The 19,489-nt window shown below is 48.4% G+C and overlaps 1 protein-coding gene across 1 annotated transcript in view; it reads left to right on the top strand.

The window, feature by feature from the left end:
• Positions 1-18,941, top strand: part of COPA (COPI coat complex subunit alpha) — a 46,519-nt gene extending 27,578 nt beyond the window's left edge. Inside the window, exons 13-33 of the mRNA XM_044266682.1 lie at positions 199-274; positions 2,307-2,389; positions 3,208-3,347; positions 3,881-3,966; positions 4,082-4,220; positions 8,736-8,898; positions 9,000-9,146; positions 10,278-10,467; positions 10,588-10,683; positions 12,045-12,133; positions 12,325-12,448; positions 13,883-13,972; positions 14,150-14,259; positions 14,645-14,722; positions 14,884-14,952; positions 15,490-15,626; positions 15,854-16,040; positions 16,126-16,236; positions 16,568-16,729; positions 17,317-17,511; positions 17,786-18,941. Of these exons, the coding sequence (XP_044122617.1) occupies positions 199-274; positions 2,307-2,389; positions 3,208-3,347; positions 3,881-3,966; positions 4,082-4,220; positions 8,736-8,898; positions 9,000-9,146; positions 10,278-10,467; positions 10,588-10,683; positions 12,045-12,133; positions 12,325-12,448; positions 13,883-13,972; positions 14,150-14,259; positions 14,645-14,722; positions 14,884-14,952; positions 15,490-15,626; positions 15,854-16,040; positions 16,126-16,236; positions 16,568-16,729; positions 17,317-17,511; positions 17,786-17,845 (2,532 nt within the window). The 3' untranslated portion in view covers positions 17,846-18,941. The remainder of the gene's footprint in view (positions 1-198; positions 275-2,306; positions 2,390-3,207; positions 3,348-3,880; positions 3,967-4,081; positions 4,221-8,735; positions 8,899-8,999; positions 9,147-10,277; positions 10,468-10,587; positions 10,684-12,044; positions 12,134-12,324; positions 12,449-13,882; positions 13,973-14,149; positions 14,260-14,644; positions 14,723-14,883; positions 14,953-15,489; positions 15,627-15,853; positions 16,041-16,125; positions 16,237-16,567; positions 16,730-17,316; positions 17,512-17,785) is intronic.
• The last annotated feature ends 548 nt before the right edge of the window (positions 18,942-19,489 follow it).

Below are 19,489 nucleotides of genomic sequence, written 5' to 3'. Positions count from 1 at the left end.
AAAATATACAGTGCCGTGAATTCTGAGTTCTTGGGCAGTGAGCCTGAGAATTTTTAGTGTAGACATTCCCTTGCCCTCTGGCTGAAGGGTGAGGAAGGGATAGCTTTAGACTGTTGTACGCACAGTGTTCTCTGTCTGAAGAAACTGTTGCCTTGGGTTCCTGTCACTCACGATTTGACCTCTCTCTGTTCTCTACAGAGAGCCAGCAATTTAGAGAACAGTACCTACGACCTGTACACCATCCCCAAGGATGCGGACTCCCAGAATCCCGACGGTAGGTGCTCCCTGTGTCTGCCAGGCTTGCGCACAGTGCTCCTCTCCCGCACCGTCCGCCCCTTCAGGGTTTTCACGTCCCATCCCCAGGCTGTGGCCACATCACTCACGGCTGTTGGCAGGGGCCGTTGACAGTTGCATCAGAGGCGACCATGGTGTGAAATATTCATGTCCCTCCTCCATTTTATTACTCCAGCTAGATATATATATTTTATAATTTGGTTATTAGAAACTCTCCATTTTCTCTTTCGGCACAGCATGTTATCCTAGTTTATTGTCAGCTGATATGATTTTCACCCCAGTAGTTTCATTTATTTAAGAATGTGGTTCCAATCTTGCCGGGTCTCATCCTGCGACTGGGATTTGTGCTCTCCCATCCACATCCAGATCAGATGGGCTTCCTTTTGCATGTCAAAGAGATGAGGCTGCTCCCAGCGCCACACCCCACCAGGGACCCCAGGATCCAGCTGAGACCCCGGCTGCCTCTTCCTCACCCCCCCCCTTGAGTCTTCCCTGTTAGGATTCACAGACCGCCTTCTCGGAAGCTCCTGCCCTCTGCTTCCTCCCCTTGCTGCACAGACGGCTTGTCCTGGGGTCCCCGCCATACTCGCACGCTTTCATGACCCTTCAGACTCCGTCAGCAGACTACGAGAAACCGTTTTGCTAGCCCTGGCCTTGTTACGGCTGCTGCGGTGTTGTTAGTGTTGCTGATACGAATCACTGTTGGTTTTTTAAAGTGTGTTCCTAGCGAGAGGAGAGGAAGCCTGTATGTCTTTGGCACCCATAGATCAGTCTTCCCTATAAATGAAACCGTGAAACCATTCCTGACCAAATTTTATGACTGTGTCCCTCTCTACCCACCCCCTTGTTCTTTCTCCCCATCTGTTTACAATTAATAGCATTTAAAATACCTTCGTTTTGTTTTGTTTTAAAGATTTTATTTATTTAACACAGAGAGAGACACAGGGAGAGAGGGAACACAGGCAGGGGGAGTTGGAGAGGGAGAGGTAGGCTTCCTGCTGAGCAGGGAGCCTAATGCGGGGCTCTATCCCAGAACGCTGGGATCATGACCTGAACCAAAGGCAGATGCTTAACGGCAGAGCCACCCAGGCGCTCTGACCTCAGTTTTGTTTTACTACCACTCTTGTTTCTCCTTTCGAGGGAGAGAATAATCAGTAAAGGAGTACAGTGCAGCCTGGTGACAGGCAGCAGAGAGGAAGAGGAAGAGGAAGCAAAGGCTTGATGAGCGTGCCTCCCCATCTTGGAGAGTGGGGGTGTTGGCTGCGATATGAGTCGCCCGTCACCCACAGGTGCCAGAGAACTGCAGAGCAAGGCTGGCCAGCCCGTTCTGTCCACTTTTCTGCCGATGCTAATAGATAAAAGTGTTTCGGGGCAGCCTTCTGCCTGTGACCCTGGGAGTGTCTCTGGGAGTGGAGAGCCCATTCAGAATTCTGATCAGCCAGTGAAATGTTGGGGAACCAAGGAACATTGAGAAGCTTCTTCAGGGTAATAAGAATGATTGACATTTATGGAGCAACAGCTTGGTGCTAACTGCTGCTCCGCACAGAACTCCTTGGCCTGTCAAGATTTCCTGGGAGCGCCCTGCCCAACCCTGCTCTACCCAGGTCCGCATTTGCATGTTAAAAGCAGCAGAACAGCTGCGTCCTGGGGAGGGGGCCCTGTGGAGAAGGGAGGTCCTAGATGCTGCTTGGCCGGCTAGGCCCTGCTCGTCAGTGTGATGGAGTGTGCTGTCTCCCAAGATGGGCGGTCCTCCTGCCAGTACGCGGTGTTGGCTGAAATGCAGCTACTTGGCCTACAGAAAAGAGGCTTGGCAGGGGTGTAGGTTGGAGTTTGGAGGGGACTGGTGGGGAAAAGTCACTGACAGTAGCCTCAGGTTACGGCTGAATTAGTTAGGAAGCAGCTGAACTGGCGAAGCCAACGTGGCAGCCAGCATGACTGGCAGCTCGGGGCACCTGACTCTGTCACCTGCCAGGGGCTCACCCCACGCTCCCGCCCTTTGCTTTTGTTCTCAGCTCCAGAAGGGAAACGATCCTCAGGCCTGACAGCCGTTTGGGTTGCTAGAAATCGGTTTGCTGTCCTAGATCGGATGCATTCGGTGAGTGAAACCTAAAAGGGGAAACTGATTCGGGCATTGTTGCTGCAGTGGTTTGTGTACTGCGCGAAGAAAGAGCGGGTTTCTCTCTGCTCACCGCCTGGGGAATTGTGATCATGGAGCAGATAGATACCCCAGGCCCCTTGGGAAGCAAAGAAACCTGAAAATTGACTTGATTGGATTGATGACCCCTGTGGGTCTGAGCTTGAGAACCAGCCTCATGCCACTGTTGACAATACAGAAGCCAAAAAACACCAAATTTGAAATCGGTGGACTGCACGAGGAGTACATCCTCCCCCCACCCCCTGCTGGTACGGAGAATGTAAGACAGACAAAGCTCAAGAAAATATGGGACAAAAATTTAAGCCCCAGAAGTTTCCTTTGGTTGAGGGAGGACTTCACACTTTAGTAGGATTTCTCAGGATGTTTTGGTCGGGGGGAAAAAACCAAAAGCTTTCAAAGCCCCTGGAGAGGGTCAGGCTTGGAGTGGGCTGCCTGGAGGGGTAGCTGGCTTGGACAAGAACCACCCAGATTTGACTTCTGGGAGCTAAGGAACTCTTGCCTGAGGCACGTGGTCAACTGTCCACGAACACCCATTTCTTTCTTTCTTTTTTTTTTTTTTAAAGATTTTATTTATTTGACAGAGAGAGAGATCACAAGTAGGCAGAGAGGCAGGCAGGGTGGGGGGGGAAACAGGCTCCCTGCGGAGCAGACCCTGGGACCATGACTGGAGCCAAAGGCAGAGGCTTAACCCACTGAGCCACCCAGGTGCCCCAGCGAACACCCATTTCTGATCACCCCACCTGTGGTCATTATTTCAGCTTCTGATCAAGAATCTGAAGAATGAGATCACCAAAAAGGTACAGGTGCCCAACTGCGATGAGATCTTCTATGCCGGCACAGGCAACCTCCTGCTTCGAGATGCCGAATCTATCACGCTCTTCGACGTTCAGCAGAAGCGGTAACATGTAGACAGGCTTGTAGTGGGTGAGACTGGGCCTCTGCAGTGGGGACTTTTCTCCCAGTGAGTTTGCCTCAGGCGTGGCCACTTTCGTGCTAGAACTCCAGGACTCTTTCTCGCCCCTTTTCCCTCTGGGGTCACTTTCCGTCCTCTCCATACTGGCATTTCACGGAGGGGCTTACTTACCGGTTTTTGGAGCACCTTCCCGAGGGAGGAGTGCTTCTGGCACTTGGAAGTGTGGGCACGTAGGGATGACCAGCACGGTTCTCGTGACGAGAGGAGCTTAGCGGCCACTGGTGAGCTCAGACATCGCGAGTCCCTCACAACACGTGCGAGTGGGGGCAGGGAGTCGAGGGAGGAGAGAGAGTCCGCTGTGAGCCAACGTGTTTCAGTCGCTCAACTACAGTACAGAGCGTTTATTTGATGTTGTTATAAAAACTGGGGCTTTTGCTAATTTGGAGATGAAAAGGATGTCGGTCTTAACCTGGGACGAGGGAGTCAGGTCCCCTCATGTTCACCTTTCTCTGTCCCAGGACTCTGGCCTCGGTGAAGATTTCTAAGGTGAAATATGTTATCTGGTCAGCAGACATGTCCCACGTAGCACTACTGGCCAAACATGGTAGGTCTTCATTATATCCGCCCTGGTTTAGAGACCAGCCCCTCCCTCCCCACCCCTGCCAGTCTGCCGCACTCCCCCTGTCCAGCAGAGCGCTCATGCCCTTTGCCTCTTACAGCCATTGTCATCTGTAACCGCAAACTGGAGGCTCTGTGTAACATTCATGAGAACATTCGCGTCAAGAGTGGGGCCTGGGATGAGAGCGGGGTCTTCATCTATACCACAAGCAACCACATCAAATATGCCGTCACCACTGGGTAAGTGAGTTATCTGACGCCCAGAGTGGGAGAAGGTAGCTCTTGAAATCACTGTCCTGTCTCAAGGGATGTCACTGAGTCTTCCTTGAACTTTCTTCATGGGAAATCTTTGTTGGGCACATACGTGCTAGGCACATCTCAGCATTCTTTTTCAACCCTTGACAAAATCGGGACACATGACTCAAGTAAAGAAACATGCACGGAGTTCGTGTAGAGAGGAGAGCAGATTGTCACATCGTGGACATCTGTGTCCCTGCCACCCAGGTCAGGAGCTAGAACAGCGCTTGGCCATGGTCTCAACCACCTTCACTTCCCATGTAGAGATCACACTATTCGGATTTCTGCGGACATTCCGTCCTAGCTGTGCTTTGTGCCTAGTGTGTGTCTTAAAATAGTATGTTTTAATTATGCCTGGTTTTGAACTTATGTAAATCATACTGAACATATTGTCTCATGTTTTGCTTATTTTGCTCAATATTTTGTTTCTAAGCTGCCTCTGTGTTGTAGCTGTAATTTATTTATCTTCATTTGTGTGTAATATGCTGTTATGTGACTATACCACGGTTTTCCAGTTCTACTGTAGAGGATATTTGAGTGGTTTCTAGGATTTGGTTACCGTGATGAACAATGTTCTCTAGACATTCTTCTACGTGTTCTGGTGCAAATGCACGTAACGTTTCTCTAGAGTGTCTACCCAGAGCCAAATTTTGGATCATAGAGTTTGTGTATCTTCACGGTTACTAGGTAATGTCAAACTGCTCTCCCGAGTGGCTGTACCGATTTGCACGACCACCAGTGTGGTAGAAAAGCTTCCCTGCTGGTCATCCTGGCCGGCACTTGCCTTTACCAGACTTCTCTCTGTCTGGTGGGTGTGCAGGGGCATTGCGTTGTCATTTTCCTTTGCTGCTCTCTGATTCCTAATGATTAAGCAACTTCTCAGTTGACCATCCACTGGGGTTTCCTCTTCTATGAGTTTCATTCAGGCCTTTTATCCATTTTTTAAATGAGTTATCTTTGTTAATTTTAGGAGTTCTTCGTATATTTGCGTGTGCATCCTTTGTCAGGGCTATGTGTTGCAAATCTTAATGTCTCTTCCCTTCTCTAGCTTGTCTTCTGATTCTCTTCATGATACTCTTTAATGAACAGATATTCTTTTTTTTTTTTACAAATTAAGAATTCTTTTTTTTTTATAATTTTTTTTATTTTTTATAAACATATATTTTTATCCCCAGGGGTACAGGTCTGTGAATCGCCAGGTTTACACACTTAATGAGCAGATATTCTGAATATAGTTGAATTTATGAATCTTAAACCTTTTATGGGTGTTGGGTTTGGTGTCTTCTCTAAGAAATCTCAATCGACTCCAAGGTTATAAAGGCACCATTTCATAGTCTCTTACAGGAACTTCAGAGTCCTGTTTTCCATACCTAGGACTGTGGTCTACCTGAAGTTGGTGTTTGTGTGTGTTACGGGGTACAGGGGGCTCAGTCTCTCAGTTTTCCTTACGGCCACTTGGTGGTGCCAGTGTCATTTACTGGAAAGATCGGTCTCTACCCCCTCATTCTGCAGTGTCGTCTTTGTCACATATGAATCATGTTTCCAAAAATGCAAGGACCTATTTCCTGTGATAGGTGTGTTGATCTCTGATCTCATTCTGTCTTAAAGTATTCCAGATCTAGGAGTTTCCGCATCTGCTAAAGCATCCTCAAATCCTTCCCACTTTAATTTTTTAAGTTATTAGGCTATTTTCTAATTACTTTGGCCTTGAAAAGGCAAATTTTCAAATTTTTTTTTGCCTCGAAAAAGTATGTTAGAATCAGATGGGCATCTGGGTGGCTCAGAGGGTTAAGCATCTGCCATTGACTCAGGTCATGGTCCCGGGGTTCTGGAATCGAGTCCCGCATGGGGCTCCCTGCTCAGTGGGGAGCCTGCTTCGCTCTCTGCCCCTCTGCCTGCTTGTGCTGTCTCTCTCACTCTCTTTCTTAAATAAATAAAATCTTCAAAAAAAAAAAAAAAGAAAAACGAACTTGTGAAATTCCATGCAAAATAAACCAACAAACAAAACACTGTTGCTGTTTTGGGTGGGATTGCATTGGATCTGTTTGTCATTTGGGGCCTACCTGACATCTTTGCAATATTAAATTTCCTGATCTGTGAACATGATGTAGTGACTCTTCATTTATTTAGATGTTCTAAAACCTCTTTCGGTAAAGTTTATAATTTTCTTCATAGAGATCTTGCTTTTCCTTATTCTTAGGCCCTTGGTAGTTTTCAGTGCAATTTGTAAGTGGATAGTATCCATTTAAAATTTTAATTTTCTTATTTTTTATGATATTTAGAAATGCAGTTTTTAAATTGATTTTATCTCAGAGTCCTTGCTAGATTTATATTATTTTAAGTAATTTGTCTTTTCCCCCCTCTTCCCCACAAACTATCATAGCATCTGTGGGTAATGACGGTTTATTTCTTCTTTTCCAGTATTTTTATTTTCATGTGTTTTTCTTGCACTGACCAGGGTCCCCAGCATGGTGTTGAATAAACAGGTGATAGCAAACTTTTTGTCTTGTTCCAATTTAAAGAGTGAGCTTTGGGGCGCCTGGGTGGCTCAGTTGGTTAAGCATCTGACTCGTGGTTTCAGCTTGGGTCATGACCTTGGGGTTGTCAGATTGAGCCCACATTGGGCTCCACACTCAGTGTGGAGTCGCTTGCAATTCTGCTTAAGATTCCCTCTGCCCCTCCCCAGCTTGCACTCACTCTCTCTCCTTCTCACTCTTAAGTAAGTGAATAAATAAAATCTTTAAGAAAAGGATCAAGCTTTCAGTGTATTGGCATTATGGAAGCTTGTCATAGACTTCATTAGAGATAGCTTTTATTTATTAAGGAATTTCCTTGCTGTATCTCAGATGAATATTAAATTTTATTAGATACTTTTCCTGCATATACTGAGGTAATCGTAGGATTTTCTTTTTTTATTGATTGGTGAATTAAATTGGTTCTTAAAAAACGTTAGCCCAGCGGGCATCTGAGTGGCTTAGTCGGTTGAGCATCTGCCTTTGGCTTGGGTCGTGATCCTAGAGTCCTGGGATTGAGCCCCACATGGGGCTGCCTGCTCAATGGGGAACCTGTTTCTCCCTCTCCCACTTCCTCTGCCTGTGTGCGTGCGTATGTGTGGGGTCAGTCTGTCTCTCTCTCTCTGTCATATAAATAAATTAAAAAAAAATGTTAGACCAACATTGTATTCCTGTTACAGATCTAACTTGGTCATGATGTTTTACCCATTTCTGATATTGCTAGTGTCAGTTTGCTAGTATTTTGCTCAGGATTTTTGCATTTGTGTGTAAGTAAGATTGGCCAATGACTTTCTTTTTCTTTCTGTCCTTGTCATGTTTTTGGTGTTGAGGAAAGTTAATACACCTTCCTCTGTTCTCTCAATGAATTTGTAATAAGATTCGGTTTAATTCTTCCTGAAATGTTGGGTATAATTTGCTGGTGAAGTCATCCAGGCATGGGGCTTTCTTTTAGAGAAGGATTTTTTTTAATGATTCAGTTTATCTTGTGTAACAGTTATGGGACTGTAGGGATTTTCTATTTCTTTTTAGTCAGTTTGGTAAATTTTACTTTTCTTGGCATTTGATCGTTTAAAAAAAGTCTATGCCTGCCCCCTCCTGCGGGAGCTAGCAGAGCAGCCCCTTTTCCGTTCCTCTTCCTGCAGTTCGGCCTTTTTGTCCTCATTAGCCTCATGAGAGGCTTCTCTGTTTTATTTAGCTTTTGCCTTTATTGAGTGATGAACTCCTGTGTTATATTTTTGTTTTCTGTTTCTTAATTTTATGATTGACTTCATTTTTTCTCTAAGTATGTTCTTTGATTTAGCTTTTTTTTTTTTTTTTGATTTAGCTTTTAAAAGGCCAACCTTTTTGAGTTGGCTGCTTATTAATTTTTACTACATTTTTGTATTTTAGATTTATTAATTTTCTAATATATGTATGTAGAACTCAATAGTTTTCAGTGTTTTTTCTAATACAATGTGTGCACTTAGCATCCTGGACTATCCATCAAGTATTGTGTCAGCTGTGCCCAGAAGTTCTAAATTTTTAGTTTTCATTCAGTTCAAACTATTTTTTGCTTTTTGTCATCTCTGTGTGCGTCAGAACTTTGCATCCCCTGCTCTCCCTTTACCTGTAGCTGCAGGGAAGGGTTTAACTGGCCCAATGCCTGTATAGCAGACCCGAAGGCCTGGTTCCTGTAGCCATGTGTGTTGGCTCTCAGAGTCGTAGCTTATGAGGAAAGATCATACCATGTGCCCTGTGTTTTCCTGCTCCGTACAGAAGAAGTAGTGTGGCATTTAGTTCTGCGCTCTTTTGAGTCGCTTCCCATCTGTACCATTGTGCAGATGGCCCTTGGCCAAAGAGCAGTGAGAAGAGAAAAAGTTGTGTCCTAAGCCTGTTCCAGGTCCTCACAGGCCAGGTTCCCCCCTCACTGGCTGAAAGTGGTGCCTCCTAAGTCCTCCATTTGCAGGGACTACGGGATCATCCGGACTCTGGATTTACCCATCTATGTCACGCGGGTGAAGGGCAACAACGTGTATTGCCTGGACCGGGAGTGTCGTCCGCGGGTGCTCACCATTGATCCCACGGAGTTCAAGTTCAAACTGGCTTTGATCAACAGAAAATACGACGAGGTATGAAACGAGAATGCACAGTAGGGATGTGAGTGGGCCAGCACTCGTTTTTCCCTCCAAGTGACCTCTCCGTCCTGCCCGCCCCCACCCCGGATGTCTAGGTGCTGCACATGGTGAGGAACGCCAAGCTAGTCGGCCAGTCCATCATCGCTTACCTCCAGAAGAAGGGCTACCCAGAAGTGGCACTCCATTTCGTCAAGGACGAAAAGACTCGCTTTAGTCTGGCACTTGAGTGCGGAAACATTGAGGTGAGGGAGACGTGGTCATGAGCCCCGTGTCCTTGCAGAGAAGGTGAGAGGGTTAAGGTCACATTGCGAGGATGTCATTCTGGGCTTGCTTCTTGAGCGAGTATGATGGAATTAGAGATTTTTCTAGCTGTGAGATAGAACTGTCTTCCTATTGCTGTTTGCCCATCTCTGCTACTTCCTGTCCCTGCTTCTGCCGTAGCATTGCTACTGTTGTCACTCTCGGTCATTCTGGATTCATTAACTTCTAGAATTGGAGCAGCATCACATGGAATCTGAAAAGTCTCATTATTTACTTCACTTTTTACTTGCTGATTGGCTGCTTAGATAAAGAAGCACTTGTGAAATGTTGGGACCTAAAGGGGCGCCTGCTGGCTCAGTCGGCCTCTGACTCTTGATCTCAGCTCAGGTCTGGATCTCAGGGTCATGAGTTCAAGCCCCTCCACTGGGTGTGGAGCCTACTTAAAAATTAAATCAAACCTTAAAAGATACTGGGACCTATAGGGTACAGGCATTATTTTTAAATGGGGAGAGGGCTTAGGTGAATTGACTTTCTAGTTCTGAACTTCTTTCTTTTGTTATTTCTTTTGTTATTTCTTTTGTCTTTCCCAAAGCCCCTGAAGATCTTCAGACTTAGCAAGTAGCAGGAAAGGTAGCTAAGTAAGAATTGGCCCTACAGAGTCAGCAAATGGTCTGAGATGATTTTGTCTTAAAAGTGAATTTTTTTTTAAGATTTTATTTATTTGACAGAGATCACAAGCAGGCAGAGAGGCAGGCAGAGAGAGAGGAGGAGGAAGCAGGCTCCCTGCTGAGCAGAGAGCCCAACTTGGGGCTCGATCCCAGGACCTGGGATCATGACGGGAGCCGAAGGCAGAGGCTTTAACTCACTGAGCCACCCAGGCGCACCATAAAAGTGAATTTCTGAGGAGGAGGAGAATGTGATATGATTGTTTCCATGGAACGAAAGGGACTCTGGTGATAGGATTTTCAGTAGAATTAGACGGAATGCTAGCGGTGATTACAAGTGTCGAGTCTGTGGGAGATTTCTGTGGAGGCGGATACTTCGACTGAAGTCCCCGGTTTTGAGTCACAGTGTCTGCCAACCTGTTAACTCTGACCCTGGGGACTCTTTAGATTGCTCTGGAAGCAGCCAAAGCGCTGGATGACAAGAACTGCTGGGAGAAGCTGGGAGAAGTGGCCTTGCTACAAGGGAACCACCAGATTGTGGAAATGTGTTATCAGCGCACCAAAAACTTCGACAGACTTTCCTTCTTGTACCTTATCACTGGCAACCTAGAGAAGCTTCGCAAGATGATGAAGATTGGTGAGTTCCTGGAAACCAAGGATGGGAAGAGCCGTCCTTGGCGGGGAAGGAAAGCAAACCAAAGAGAGCGGGAACTTAGAAGAAAAGACCTAACTCGGTGTCTCTTACCGACTTCCACAGCTGAGATCCGGAAGGACATGAGTGGCCATTATCAGAATGCCCTCTACCTGGGTGATGTGTCCGAGCGGGTCCGGATCCTGAAGAACTGCGGGCAGAGTAAGTGAGCGGGCGGGACTCCCCGGCTCTCTTGGGGCTTGGACAGTATTTTCTCTGGGTGGCAAATGACCCACGTGTAGGGGTGAGGTGTTTCCCTTTGTTGTGTACTTCTCCAGAGGAGACAGCATGCCCGTCATGCTCAGAAGACGTTCTCCAGAGCCCGCTGGGAGTACAGCCAGAGTATTCGGTCTGGCCGAGCACTCCGAGGAAGACCGTTTACATAGTCACGGAGGAGCCAGGCAGTCGTAGCGCATCCTGAAGCAGAGACCCTAGTAAATCCACTTGGTCCGATGCCATTAGAGTTTTAGTCTTTCACTTCAAGCCAGCAGGTTTCACTCATTTACTTACTGATTTGTTTATAATATTCAAGGATATTTTCTTCTTTTTTTTTTTTTTTTAAGATTTTATTTATTTATTTGACAGAGATCACAAGTAGGCAGAGAGGCAGGCAGAGAGAGGAGGAAGCAGGCTCCCTCCTGAGCAGAGAGCCTGATGCCAGGCTCCATCCCAGGACCCTGGGATCATGACCTGAGCCGAAAGCAGAGGCTTTAACCCACTGAGCCACCCAGGCGCCCCTCAGGAGCATTTTCTGAGGGCCCACTGTGTACCAAGCACAGTACTAGCGTTTGGGGTACGCTAGGAAACAAGAAAGGTGAGAGCCGTGGTTTGGGCGGAGGAGCTAAACAGTGACGGGGTCAGACCTGCTGTGTGTTGTGAGGGTGGAGTCGTGGCTGACGGAAGGGCTGGATGTGTGACGTGAGGAGAGGAGTCGGGGAAGATTCCAAGATTCTTGTCAGCACTGATGAGAGAATTTAAGGATAAGCAGCTGTATTCGTTGCTTACTGCTGTGTAGCAGACTGTCCCGAAGCGGAGTCTTTTAAAACAACAAATGCTGCTTACCTCAGTTTGCAGCCCGGCTTAGCTGAGTGCCTCTGGCTCAGTGTCTCTCCGGAGTCTGCGGTCAGGGCGGCGGCCAAGACTGCAGCTGCCTCAAGGCGTGAGGGGGGAGGCTCTCCCACGCTCTGCAGGGCTGCCGGTGCTCAGGGCCTTGTGGGCTGCTGGCTGGGCAGGGTCCGTTTTGTGTGGGCGTCTCTTCAGGGCACCTCACAGCGTGGCAGCTGGGCTCCCTCAGAGCAGGCGATGGCCTCCAAGTGGAGGCCACGGTCTTTGTATCCTAATCTCAGAAGTGACAGCCCGTCACATCTGCCACGTCTCGTTCATTAGAAGTGCGTCACCGAGTCCCTTCCGCACGGCAGGTGCGGGTGTGGGGGCGGATTTTGCACAGCCTTGAATCGGGGGAGGCAGGGGATGCTGGGGGACGTCTGGGAGGCTGTCTGCCACGGGGTGTGTTTCCTCTACAGAGTCACTGGCCTACCTCACAGCTGCTACTCATGGCTTAGATGAAGAGGCTGAGAGCCTGAAGGAGACATTTGACCCAGAGAAGGAGACCGTGAGTCTTTGCTGACCTGAGGGTCTGGTTACAGGATGGACTCCGAGATCTGGGAACAGTGTAAATCTAGAGAAGTTCTCTCCCACCTGGTTCCCAGGAGAGGCAGAGAAGCAGGAGATCAGAGGAGGCCCGTAACCTTCCCTGCATGATTCCTGATGGCTGTTTGCTTTTCCCCTCCTTACACCCTTCAGATCCCGGACATTGACCCTAATGCCAAGCTGCTCCAGCCCCCGGCACCCATCATGCCGTTGGACACTAACTGGCCCTTGCTGACTGTGTCCAAAGGCTTCTTTGAAGGCTCCATTGCCAGCAAGGGTAAGTGCCCGCCCCTCCATAGTGGTTTTGTTGTTGTTTTGTTTGTTTTGTGAGGAGCTGTCCCACAGAGTTCCCTCAGCTTCTTCGTCCTTTCTTCTCCGTGAGCATCATGGAGCACGGAGACGCCAGTCGGAGCTATGGTAAATGCTTTCAAAAATGAGGGCGCCTGGGCACCTGGGTGGCTCAGTGGGTTAAAGCCTCTGCCTTCGGCTCAGGTCATGATCTCAGGGTCCTGGGACCGAGTCCCGCATCGGGCTCTCTGCTCAGCTGGGAGCCTGCTTCCTCCTCTCTCTCTGCCTGCCTCTCTGCCTACTTGTGATCTGTCTGTCAAATAAATAAATAAAAATCTTAAAAAAAAAAAAAAAAATGAGGGCGCCTGGGTGGCTCAGTCAGTTAAGTGGCTGCCTTCGGCTCAGGTCACGATCCCAGGGTCCTGGGATCAAGTCCCGCATCAGGCTCCCTGCTCGGTGGAGAGCCTGCTTCTCCCTCTGCTTGCTGCTCTATTTGTCCTCTCTGTCTCTCTGCCAAATAAATAAATAAAATCTAAAAAACAAACTTCACTAAAAATTAAATAAAAGCATTGTGAGATGATGAGAATTTGGAAAATAGGGGGAGAAAAGAAAGTTGTGTCGTAGTCCGGGCCTTCGACAACCGCTCTGAACATTTGGGTGTGTTTCCTGGGGCTTTTCCATATGTGGACATGTACAGTCCTGCTCAGTATTTCATTGTTCATGACGTACGGTCTTAAGGCACCAGGGCCGCATGCAGACGTGTGCCCTGCTCCGGTTTTCTTGGCTGTGTCTCCTGGCTTGTTTTTCTTGGCTGAGAGCTCAGATACACCCCTGAGCATCCTGGTCCCAGCCCTGCTCGTTCCTCCATCTCTCTCTTACCCTTTGTCCCCATGCCCTGTGCACATTGTGGTGGTGCTAGCTTAGCAGAGCTCTCAGCAGGAAACTCTTAAAAATTGCGAAGTAAACAGTGGTTTAAGAGGGGCGCCTGGGTGGCTCAGTCAGTTGAGTGTCTGCCTTTGGCTCGGATTATGCTGCTGGAGTCTCAGGATCGAGGCCCACGTTGGGCTCCCTGCTCAAGAGGGAGTCTGCTTCTCTCTCACCCTCTGTCTCTCCCCCTTACTTGTTCGAGCTCACACACGTCTCTCTCTCTTTCAAATAAATAGATAAAATCTTTTAAGAAAATGGTTTAAGAGGCAGATTTTAGTAGCAGGAAGGCCTTTCTATCTCTCTTCATTCCCTCTCTCTTTGAAATCTATTGCAAGTTAGCATAGCATATATACTATAAAAATAAATAATAAACAAGAACTTTAAGTGGACAGAGCCTTGCCACCTGCTTTTGCAAGGCTGCAGCTTGCCTGCAGAAAGGGCAGATCTCAGACTTGCCAACTACACCGAGCTCCTTTCGTTCCTTCTCTCTGTGCAGGCAAGGGGGGCGCGCTGGCTGCCGACATTGACATCGACACTGTTGGCACCGAGGGCTGGGGAGAGGATGCAGAGCTGCAGCTGGACGAAGGTAAGAGCGCGCTTCTCGGACTGTCCTGGCAGGATGGTTGCCTGGCTGGGGCTGGGTTGTGGGGCGGCCCTGCAGGGTTCCAGCCCATGGGACCCACAAAGATCCTAGCATTATGCTTGCTTTGGGCTAAGATTGTGTCACTCTGCAAATCTACTTTGAGCTGGATTTTCCTTACAGACGGGTTTGTGGAGGCTGCAGAAGGTCTGGGGGACGATGGTCTTGGCAAGGGACAGGAAGAAGGAGGCGGCTGGGATGTTGAAGAGGACCTGGAGCTCCCTCCTGAGCTGGTGCGTGGGGTTCTCACCCTTAGAAGGCTCCCTCTGCTTCTCCCTGTGCCAGCTGCCATCCTTACCACCCCAGACCTGTCCTGAGGTTCCCAAAAGGCAGGGGCTCTAGACCCTCCTGGTCTGATGCCTGTCTCCATTTGGAAGAAAGAAGGAGATAATCAGGTTGTGCAACAGCAGCTTATGAAAAGGCAGCAGGCTTTGTCACCTGAATTGGAGCTTTTGGTTTTTGTTACTGGTGGAGCTGCTCCTGTTTTGAAGGTCTTCTCCCACAACCGTCCCCCTTCCTCCCCAGTGGAATCTGGGAATGATGTAAAGGGCAGTGTTCAGACTTATCAGGGCAAGTGCTTGAACGGCTTACAAAATGACTGACCTGTTTTCCTCCTAGGATATACCCCCTGGAGCAGCAGGGGGCGCTGAGGACGGGTTCTTTGTGCCCCCCACCAAGGGAACCAGCCCGACTCAGGTACGCAGGGAAGCACAGCCGCGTGGGCGTGCCTGGTCCGAGCTGGCTGGACTGCAGTAACGTGTGAAAACTGTGCTCTTCTGCTGAAGATGCAGAGTGGAATAGTTTGGGAGGAGAAAGTGCGAAGTGTCCCTTGGCTTGGGTTTTCTGTTTCTTGGTAGATCTGGTGCAGTAACTCGCAGCTTCCCGTCGATCACGTCCTGGCCGGCTCTTTTGAAACAGCCATGCGGGTAAGCCTTAGAGTAGCGCTGGCTCTTCTTGTGGGCTCTTGAGGACCTCGCTCAGGGTCCTCAGGGAGGTGGCTGACTCCTCTTAACCAAATGGAAATTAACCTGCCCACAAGGGCAGAGGTGTGTCTTTATCTTGGAAACCCTCATCTGGCCTAAGGAAACTTGCTCCTAAGGCCTTCCTCTTGCTTTCCATTTGGCTCAGTAATCTCTTGAGCCAGAGCCCACCAGCCACCTTCCCCCATGTATAGTCTGTTCTCGGACTCGCATCAGTGAAGTCAGCACCCCTTCACGAACAGGTGTGTGAAACACTGAACCATGCATTACGCTGACAGTAACTACAGATGCAGCAGCCTCTGCTGACGGTGTGTCAGGCACTGTCCTAAATGCTTCATGGGTGTTCCTGAATGTGGTGGGTCCTGCAGCAAAGTGTAATTTACAGATGAGGAAACAAGTGTGGAGCAGCTAATAAGCACCTTGCCCAGGGTCAGCTCGTTTCTCAGTGGTCAGTTTTTGTGTTGCTTTCCTCCTGTATTCCAGCTTCTTCACGACCAAGTTGGGGTCACCCAGTTTGGCCCTTACAAGCAGCTGTTCCTACAGACCTTTGCCCGCGGCCGTACCACCTACCAGGCCCTGCCCTGCCTGCCCTCCATGTATGGCTATCCTAATCGCAACTGGTAAGGCCCCTTGTGCCTGACTTCTGCTCTCTTCCAGCTTGGGGTAGGTACTTCCGATGGTCACCTGGGGGATGGTTAACCTCAGAGCTGAGGTTTCCTAGTAGGAAGAGAACTTCGGCTTGATGCTCCATGCGGCTTGGTTTATACACCTGTGTGTGGTTCCCCCTCCTGTTTCCCCCGTTGAGTCCCGGTTATCCTGTCTTCTTCCTGCTTCTCCGTGCTCGCAGGAAGGATGCAGGGCTGAAGAACGGCGTGCCGGCCGTGGGCCTGAAGCTGAATGACCTCATCCAGCGGCTGCAGCTCTGCTACCAGCTCACCACAGTGGGCAAGTTTGAGGAGGCTGTGGAGAAGTTCCGCTCCATTTTGCTCAGCGTGCCTCTTCTCGTGGTGGACAACAAACAGGAGATCGCGGAGGTAGGAGGCGCAGCCGCTTATTCTAGTCCTGGGCTCACCCACAGCCTTGCCTCTGCACCGTGACCTTGCTTTGCCCCCTCTGCAGGCGCAGCAGCTCATCACCATCTGCCGTGAGTACATCGTGGGTCTGTCCATGGAGATAGAGAGGAAGAAGCTGCCCAAAGAGACTCTGGAACAGCAGAAGCGCATCTGCGAGGTACGATCTCTGGGCTTCTGCGCCGTACAGAGGTGTCCTCCCCTCTCCTGTCCAGTAGATCGGAATTCTTGACTTCTAAACCCAGGTTTCGGCCTGGGGAGTAAGAGATTTGGGCCCACTTCTGTGAGGAGAGAATGTATTTTTCTGCCCCTCTTCATTGCATCAGGCCTCCACACCCAGGGGGCAGAAGGCTCCCTCTGCTGTGTAGTCAGTCCCGTGTTTGTTTGCTTGGTGTCCTGTTCAATGCACGTGCAGCAGCCTCAAAATGATCTGTTGATCTGTGAAGCTGTGCGGCCTCAGCCTGGCATGTGTCCCTCCTTCTGTCCGCCAGATGGCAGCCTACTTCACCCACTCGAACCTGCAGCCGGTGCACATGATCCTGGTGCTGCGGACCGCCCTCAACCTCTTCTTCAAGCTCAAGAACTTTAAGACAGCTGCCACCTTTGCTCGGCGCCTCTTGGAACTTGGGCCCAAGCCGGAGGTGGCTCAGCAGGTAGATGGGAACCCCTGTAAGCGTGAAGGAATCGGGTCTCTTATGTGGAGGGAGTAGAAGACCCAGGCCCTGGCCTCTGAAGCAGAGCGCTGAGGAACAGCTGTGCACGCCTCCTTCTGCCCCTGGAAAGTGAACTTCGAGCTCATTCGGCCGTGCTGCAGGTGTAAGAGCGACCTGCTCCGTAGAATACCTCCTGGCTTCTGTGCCTAAGCCCTTCCACCCGTTAGCACCACCGCTAACCCGACACACACGTGCCCCTACTTGCGTTCTCTAGAAGCGTTCCTCTCGGGCGGTCGAAGCCAGTCTTACTCCCTTGAGTCCTGACCCTGATAATTCCCAGACTTGGTGAAGGAATATCGGTCTCAGTCCGTGGAACCACTTTGGTATTGAGAAGGGGAAGTCCTGACAGAGCGGGAACGGTGATTGTGACCCTCCACATAGGTCCTGTGTGAAGGACACACTCTGTGTTCACTCAGGATGGTTGCATCTTGAATCAAAGAAACTCCTCAGTCATGGTGCTGAGATCATTTGAGTTGTGGTTTGCAACGTTCAGTCTTCTTAAATGAAATATTCCTTCCCTCCCTCAGACCCGCAAAATTCTGTCTGCCTGTGAGAAGAACCCCACAGATGCCTACCAGCTCAATTACGACATGCACAACCCTTTTGACATCTGTGCTGCGTCCTATCGGCCCATCTACCGTGGAAAGCCAGTGGAGAAGTGTCCGCTCAGCGGGGCCTGCTATTCCCCGGAGTTCAAGGGTCAAATCTGCAAGGTCACTACAGTAAGTACCGTCTTCTAGAAATGCATCCAGGATTTTGAGAGAAGAGGAAAGGGAAAGAAGCATGTGGGTCCTTTTTTCCTCCTGTATTTGCCTGTAGCTCCTTGAGGCAGTGATACTGAAGAAAGCTGGAGCTTCTCCCCCTGCTGTTTACTGATCAGTAACAGATGTTAACAACGAATCCTGCTCTGTGCCCTGAAGAGTGGAGGGAGTAAGCTTTCTGGGCTTTTTGCCCTCACAAATCCCTAATTTTTTTCCTCTGTTTCCTTTTCCACAGGTGACAGAGATCGGCAAAGACGTCATTGGTTTAAGGATCAGTCCTCTGCAGTTCCGCTAAGGCCCCCTTTGGTGTGTGCAGGTCAATGACCCTATTTTCCTTCGGAGAATCAGTCTCTGTCCTTCCAGCTCCTCCTTCTCAACTACCCTTCAGATCATTGACATTTTGGTCTCCTGCCCCAAGACCTAGTGCCCCTTTCTCTTCTTCTGTGGCTAATCAAAATGTCTACACTTGACTATTTGTCCTCTCAAGGGTGACTACAGTTGTGGTCGCTGTTGGCCTTGCCTTCCCAGCTTCGATCGTTCAAGGAACAAATGAAAACTCGGTGACGCGCATTTGCTTACCGAATTCCTTTAATACTTATCCTTTCCCTCCCCACTGTCTTTGTATTTTCTTTGGGAAAGAAGCAGGATGTAATAAACGAGATCAGTCACAGCAAACTCTTAGCCATCCCCCATTTTCCTCGGACATTTAAACTCACAGGCAAGTACCCTCTGTATGCCCAGAAACTTGTTTTCCAGAAATGCACATCACTTTTTATTGATTTGTTCTTTATAGCCATTGTTCTTGTGCTTTGTTTCTCACCCCTTAATAAAGTAAGTTTCTAAGAGTTTTTGATCCCATTTGTTTCCCGGAAACCCTCATGTTCCTGCTCCGTGTGGCTGCCTCACCAAAGCAGACAGTTTTTTTTTTGTAATTATACAATTAAAGTTACTTACTTAGAGTTGTAATTTACATTACTTTTGTAAGTAACAAATGCCCTTTGTCTTTTTTTTAAAAAGCACCTATCGTTCATGTATTAAACTGTGAGAATGTAGAAAGCAAGTAGCTCCCCTATTCCATGACTGATGACAGTACTTTCCCACTTTTGCTAGTCAGAGCCAGACTGAACACCTGCCGCCCACCTTTCCTACTTGTCTCTGTTCTAGATGTTTTACAGTAATAGACAGTGTAAGATTAATAAGTAATACGTTATGTTACAACCATTACCTTGGCAACTGCGGTAGTTTGCTTGTCATGTGGTAAGACTACACTGGATAGACTGACATCCTGTGCCTGTGATGAGAGTTTGTACTTTTTTTCATTTTAAACTCATGTTTTCAATAAACAATATATTCATTCATGTAGTTCAAAACTCAGTAAAGGTAAAAAACTATTCTGTGACATCTTTTTTCTGTTCTTTTCCTCAAATGCCCAGTTCCTGTTACCTTCCTCCAGGAGCCACTCTTGGCATCCTTGTATGCTCCAGCGGCTTGTGTGTCTGCAGACAGACAGAAATATGCCCTTCCCCGTTCCCCTGCTGTACATACATGACGCATACCACTAAAAGACTGCACCTTGTTAGTTTTATCATGGACTGCATTTAAGATATTTTTCTATATCATATGTTAGGTTCTCTCTCTCTTTTTTTTACTTCTCTGCATGGTGTACCATTGTACGATTTAGTTCATAGAAGTTGCCTCCTTTGTTGATGGGTGTTTAGATTGATTTCTATCTTTATTATAAAAAAAATGCTGCAGTGAATGACTTGAACATACATTGTACAGTTTGGAGAAATGTGTCTGTAGGATAAACTCCTCGAGATGGAATTCCTGCACCAAAGAGCACAGGCCTTGATATTTTTTTAGCTTTAAGAGCTGCTTGCTTAAACTTACTATCCCCAAACAAAGCCTGCCTTTGCAAAAATTTGCATACTATTTTGAT

This window comes from Neovison vison, chromosome 10 (genome assembly GCF_020171115.1).
Source record: "Neovison vison isolate M4711 chromosome 10, ASM_NN_V1, whole genome shotgun sequence".
Taxonomy (NCBI): Eukaryota; Metazoa; Chordata; class Mammalia; order Carnivora; family Mustelidae; genus Neogale; species Neogale vison.
Note: the sequence above shows the minus strand (reverse complement) of the source record. Positions and strands in the feature narration are given on the sequence as shown.